This window comes from Tupaia chinensis, unplaced genomic scaffold, assembly GCF_000334495.1.
Source record: "Tupaia chinensis unplaced genomic scaffold, TupChi_1.0 Scaffold000231_1, whole genome shotgun sequence".
Taxonomy (NCBI): domain Eukaryota; kingdom Metazoa; phylum Chordata; class Mammalia; order Scandentia; family Tupaiidae; genus Tupaia; species Tupaia belangeri.
The window spans coordinates 654,895-661,593 of NW_006159706.1; the positions used below are offsets into that span (position 1 = coordinate 654,895).

Genomic DNA, 6,699 nt, shown 5'->3' on the forward strand with positions numbered 1-6,699 from the left:
GGTCCAGGTGTCCTGGCTCCCAGCTGGCACGCTGTCACACGTCAGGCGTGGGGAGTGCAGCTGCAGCTGGTTCTAGGCAAAGGCAGGTGAGGGTTTGTTAGCGGCCCAAAGACACTTCTTACGGTTTCACAGAATCTAGCTTAAAGGTCGTGGTTTTTTGTTTGTTTTGAAAGGTTTTTGCCTTAGGGTGCGTGCACTCACTGGAGAGAGAGAGACAGAGTCAGTGAGAAGGGAAGTGAGAAATGACCCCCCAGGGGTCTGGCCACACTGCAATCCCTTCTCCTCCTGGGATCCTGGGCATGCACACACAAGAGCCCAATGTGAGTTTCAAGCCACAGGGTCTGGGACTAAAACCATGGTTGACGGTGTGGGAGTCCAGCGACATGTCCACCACGCCCTCTGCTGGTCATGTTTTTAAAAGAGCCTTGGACACTATCTGGTCAAACCCAAAACAGATATCTCAAAATTCATTAGAGCCGTCCCCTTTTTATTTATTGTGTGTATTTTTGTTTGTTTGGTTGGTTTTAGGTTTTTGCCCTAAGGTGTGGGCACTCCAGAGAGAGATAGAGAGAAAGTGAGACATCTACTATCCAGGAGGGATGGCCATGCCTCAATCCCTTCTCCATTTTCTTCTTGGGATTTGAGGCATGCACGCACACACACCTGGCATGATTTTCAAGCCACCGGCTCTGGGCCTCGAACCGCTGGTTGGCCACTATTTATTGTTATTTTAAATCTTTGTTAAACATTGAGTGCATGGTGGAAAGTAGCAAAGTGCCATGTCTGGCACATAGCACACGCCGGGAAGGTGTTTGTTACGGAAACTTTTAAACATACTCAAGAGTAGAGGTGAGAAAGTTAATCCCCATGTGTCCATTGCTCAATTTAAGTTACCAACTGTTTTTTTTTTTTTTTTTAGGTTTTTGCTATAGGGCATGTGCACTCATCAGAAAGAAAGAGACAGAGAGAGAGAAAGCAAGAAATCATCCCCCAGGGCGCATGGGCATGCCACAATCCCTTCTCCTCCATTCTCTTCTTGGGATCTTGGGCATGCATGCACATGCACTGGCATGAGTTTAAGCCACCGGGTCTGGGACTCGAACTGTGGTCGACTACATGGGAGTCCAGCGACATAGCCATTACACTAACTGCTGGTACCATAGTTCCCAACTTTTTTTTTTTTTTCACTTGACAGAAAGTGCATGCATTCTCCAGAGAGACACAGAGAGAAAGAAAGCACCCCCGAATCAGGCATGACCATGAGCCTGGCATGTTTTCCAAGTCCTTGAGGCTAGGATGCAGGCCATGGTTGTCCATGTATGATCTTAACCACGGCTACAGGGCCAGCCCAAATTATCAACATCCTTTTTTCTGTGTAATTAGAAGCACACTGCAGACATGTTTCATGCAGAAATATTTCAGTGTGTACCACCAAATGATAAGACTATGTTTTTTTTTAAGTTTGCTATAGGGCACATTTGCTCACCTGAGAGAGATGAGAGAAAGAGAGGAGAGAGAGAGAGAGAAAGTGAGAAAGCAAGCCATCAGATCCAGGATTTGAACCACGTCCAGCACCTTAACCACCTTTCCACCTGCTGGTCCCTGATAAGACTACCTTTTAACATAACCACAGGCCTGACATATCACACCCAACAAAATTAACAATAACTCTTTAATATGTCAGTCATCATTCTTCTCGATTGTCTCAAAAATGTATCTTACAGGTAAGTAAATTTGACTTGTGAAAATCAATCTCAGGGGCCAGCAGGTGGCATGGTGGTTAAGGCGCTAGACTCCCACGTGGCTGACTATGGTTTGAGTCCCAGGCCCAGTGGCTTGAAAATCACACTGGGTGCGTGTGCGTGTGTGCCTAAAATCCCAAGAGGAGAATGGAGAAGAAGGGATTGTGGTGTGGCCATCATCCCTGGGGGGGGGGGTGATTTTTCACTTTCTCTCTTCCCATCTCTCTCTGAGCACATGAGTCCTATGGCAAAAAAGCTAAAAAATTTTTAACAATTAAACACTTTATCTACAATCAAAGGTCCATAGCTGGCATCTAGCAGACAAGATCCCTGCTCACATACTTTTCTAGCATGTTATTTTCAAACTTTAAGCAAAATGTGCCCTCACTGGAAATACTGGGCAAAGAGAGACAGAAATGACAACCAAACCATGATCTGGGTTCATACAACTCAGGGGTAAAGAAGTGTTTTTGAGACAATTAGGGAAATTTGATCTTGGTCTCAATACCAAGGAATCATTCATTCCACTGCGTGTGATAATGGCGCTAGGGTCTTGAGAAGTGTCCCCCCTCAGGAACTATTCGAAAACTGATGTCAGGGATGTTTTTAACTACTTTAGGAAAAATCTTTTAAAAGTCTTAGATGAATCAACAAATGTGGCAAAATGTTGATAATGATTAAATCTGGGTGGTAAATTTTGGGGAGTTTTATTGAACACTCTCAACTTTTGTAAATGTTTAAACAAAAGTCTGGGAGCCAGCTGGTGGCACGGGGGTTAAGGTGGCTGGATCCCATATGGCCGACTGCATGATTTGACTCCCAGACCCACAGACTTGAGAAACACACAGGTATGTGTGTGCGTGTATGTGCCCCAAATCCTAATAAGAGAACAGAGAAGAGACTGTGAGGTGGCCCCCCTCCACTGTGTGCGTGTTGAAGGGGCTGTTTTCTCACTTTCCCCTTTTCTGTTTCTCTCTGGCAAGTGCATGTGCCCTATGGCAAAAAAAAAAAAAAAAAGTTTCATAAAAAATCTATTTCTTGGGCAAGCAGGTGGCATGGTGGTTGAGGCACTAGACTCCCACATGTAACCGTGGTTTGAGTCCTAGACCTGGTGGCTTGCTCTCTCACTTTCCCTTTCTCTCTCCAGTGAGCACACGTGTCCTATAGCAAACTAAATCATCATCATCATCATAAATAAAAACTTTAAAAAATCGATTTCTCTTCGACTCTCTGTGGTCCTAGTTCTGTCTTCTAGAACAAATACTGGCAAATGACAGTACACTACCTATCTTTTTTTTAGGTTTTTGCCACAGGGTGCATGCGTTCACCAGAGAAAGACAGTGACAGTGGAGAGAAGTCACTTTATAGTCACGCTACAATCCCTTGTCCTCTGTTCTCCTCGTGGAATTTTGGGTACACACACACATGTGCTTGGCGTGATTTTAAAGCCACTGGGTCCAAGACTTGAACTGCCGTTGGCCATGTGGGAGTCTCTCACATTAGCCACTACTCAACCTGCTGCCCCCTTAGCATCTCTCTTTATTAATAAAGTTTTATTGGATCACAGCTATGCTCATTCACCTCCACGGCTGCTTTCAGACTACAGCAGCAGGGCTGAGTAGGTGTTATGGAAACCAGCTAGCCCACAAAGCTGGCTTATTTACTTTCCAGACCCTTACCTGAAAAGTTTGCCAAGCTCTGCCTTACAGTAACCAATAAATTTAACTTCTTCCTCCACAGAACAATATTTTAATATATTATAAGTCTGGGATATGTTTCCCTTTAAAAGAGGAATATTGCAGGGCCAGCAGGTGGCACAGTGGTTAAGGCACTGGATTCTGATATGGTTGACTGCATGGTTCAAATCCCAGACCCGGTGTCTTGAAAATCATGTCTGGCATGTGTGCATGCATGTCCAAAATCCAGAGAGGAGCATGGAGGAGAAGAAATTATGGTTTTAATCCCTCCAGGGGGTGATTTCTCACTTTCTCTCTCAGTCTCTGTCTCTCTCCAGTGAGCACAAGTGCCCTGTGGTAAAAAAAAATAAAATAAAAATAAAAGGAATATTGCTACGATATGGAATACAAAGAATTTGAAGGTCATCGGTGCCTCTTTCTCCACATTGGTGGCCTTCCAGGAACTCAATCCTAATAGAATATTTTGAAAAGCATACCAGCCATATGCATAATGCATGCCCCAAGTCCTCACAGGATAGAGAATGGAGGAGAAGGGATTTCCATGGGACCACACCCCATTAGGGAATGCCTTCTCACTCTCTCTGTCTGTCTTTTTCTGGTGGGTGCATACATCCTCTGGCAATTAAAAAAATTATAAAAGAAAAAGAAGTTGAACACCTACAAGCAGAGGCAGTGTCCGACAGCACAACCACACCCATGCCGTTCAGACCAGCCTAGACCCGGTGGCATATGAGCTTTGAACCCAGCACAGGAGTCTACGCTGATCCCCAGCCCATCAGCCTCTCTCTTCCCGAGAGGGAGTACCTGACCCTCTGTCACGCGTCGGTAGGACAGCCCTGCTGGGTAGGAGAAGGTGACCGTGGTTCGGTAGGAGTCTTCGCCATCATTCCGCAGGGCCACGGCCACGTTCAGCTCCAGGTTACTCCCCACCAACAGGGTGTTCAAGCTGGGTGTGGGGTGGGGTTTGGGGGAGATGATTCTGTGACCGAGGCTCTACATGGTCGGGGGGTAGAATGAGGTGGGGGGTGGGAGACAGACAGGCAGGACACCTGGGTCATGAGAACAGGGAGGGGATGTGAGGGAGCCAGGGCCCTGAGAGGGAGGCGCTCACCCTGAGAAGTCAAAGGAGATGCTAAGGTCGTCCTGGCAGACGCGGTCGTCCCCGCAGTTCTTCTCGAAGGGGAGCTGAGAGGGAAGGCAGCACGGGTTTTCCCCTGAGATCCAGACCCCACCCTGTCCCGCAATGAGAGTTCCCTAGGCAGGACTCACAGAGGCCGTGAGATATCTCTGCGAATTCACGTCCAGCATAGGCCGGAGCTTCCCAAAGGAGGGGATCTGCTTGCCCTCTAGGGAGAAGTTGAGACGCATGATGATGGGGGTCATGGAGTCCTCCACGCAGGCCTGGAGGACAGCGAAGAGACTGTGGTTAGGGACGCTGTGCGTGACCTAGCTGTGCCTAGACTCCAGGTCATGACACACCCACCTCTACTCCAGAACCGTCCCTGCTCCTGTGCCCCTAAACCTTAGCTCCAGGCCCCCAGCCCTCCCACACGTTACTCAGAGTCCTCCAAACCTCCCTTCCTCAAAGGCCTCCCTGGCCTCCTGGGTTCTCCCCTAGTTTATCTTTCTTCACAGAATTTGTCCCTGCCCGACATCTATCCGGAACCTATTCGTTTTAGGTCGGCCCTGTGGCCCTCATGGTTAAGGAACCAGATCCCACATGGCGGACCACGGTAGGAACGTCCTTCCCAGCAGCTTGGAAACCTGCCGGTGCCTGTGCGTGCCGCGGGCCCCTTCGGGATGGAGAAGGGGTGGGGACTGTGGCCGGACCACACCCATTCATGGTGTGTGCGCTTTCTCTCTCTCATGCATGCGTCCTCCAAAAAAGAAAGAAAGAAAAAGAGAGAAAAGAAAAACAAAGGAAGGAAGGAAGAGAGAGAAGAAAGAAAGAAGGAAAGAAGAGGGGAGGAGAGGAGACGGGAAGGGAAGGGAAGAGAAGAGAAAAAGAAAGAGAAAGAAAAAGAGAGAGGAAGAAAGAAAAAAAAATCTCTCTCTAGCCCCCCTCCCCCCACACACCCAGAACAATGTGGGTGACGACTGCTTTGTCCACTGCCATGTCCCCATGCCCGCGGCCCGTCCCAGGAACCCAGCTGTGTCACCTGTGGCAGCTGCGGCCGACCTCCCTGGCACACTCCGCCAGCGTAGTGAGCACCTTCTGCCTGCCAGGTCCCGTGCTGGGGCCAAGCCACCGGGACGACCAGAACATGGGCCGCCCACCCCATGGCCAGGCTCAGGACAGCCTTTCTCCCCACTCTGAACAGGACCATGGAGCCCACACATCTGCCAGGGTGACCTTAGCATCTCCTCTGACTTCTCAGGGTGAGCACCCACGTTCCCTGACCCTCCCTCCCGCACTCCCTGCAGTTCGTGCCCAGGACCCCAGGCCCTCACCGGGAGGAGCAGTGGCACAGCCTCGCAGTATTGGGTCAGCCCCAGGTCTCGGGCTCGACTCAGAGTCCGGGTGTTTGTCTCCTTAAAGACGGCACGGGAACTCGGGCGGCCAGGGTCGAGGGCCAGATCAAAAGTCACAGAGCTCTGGAGGTCACCTTTGAAGAGAAATCAGCGTTTGGGGAGGGCTGAGAGAGCCAGGAACCCCTGGGGTGGGCAAGGGTCTAGGCAGGAGACAGGAGTCGGAGCGGGCGCCTCCAGGGCTCAGGTGTCCTGAGCCAGAGGGGAGAGGACTCACTCAGTCGGTTCTTGGAACTTTTGTAAATATGAAGGCAGACAGTGGCGTCGCCCAGTGTCCGGACAGGGGCCACTTGCTCCTGACACTCATACACAGACCTGGGGATCTCCGGGGGTGTGAAGCGGATGCTCATCCACACCTGGAGGACAGGTCTGGTCCTGTGGGCACAGCACTGAGTTAGAACAGGCCCTTGGCTCCTGGGAGCACAGCCTGGGTTGGGAGGGGGCGGGTGTCCTAGTCTGCGCCTAGGCCTACATGGGGAGCGTCGGGGGAAGACTGTTCTCACCTGAGCAGCAGCGCGTGCCCCTGGGCCCCCACGGCCAGGTCCACCAGGCCATCCTCGGTGAGGTCCTGACCCCCGCTCAGCGACTGCCCGAAATACTGGAGCCTGGGGGAGAGCTGGGAGCCTGCGACCCGCTGGCAGAGAGGGAAAAGTGAGTCACGGGGAGGTGACTGGAAAGCCTTGGGGAGAGGCTTGGAAAGGCGAGTGTCGAGAAAATGCTAATAGAGGTGG

General features: G+C 50.5%; 1 protein-coding gene across 1 annotated transcript in view; it reads right to left on the reverse strand.

Moving 5' to 3' along the window:
- ITGAX (integrin subunit alpha X) overlaps positions 1 to 6,699 on the reverse strand; it is a 32,313-nt gene that overhangs the window by 12,648 nt on the left and 12,966 nt on the right. Inside the window, 6 exon segments of the mRNA XM_006148108.3 lie at positions 4,244 to 4,385; positions 4,551 to 4,624; positions 4,709 to 4,840; positions 5,891 to 6,045; positions 6,186 to 6,343; positions 6,472 to 6,659. Coding sequence (XP_006148170.1) covers positions 4,244 to 4,385; positions 4,551 to 4,624; positions 4,709 to 4,840; positions 5,891 to 6,045; positions 6,186 to 6,343; positions 6,472 to 6,659 — 849 coding nt within the window.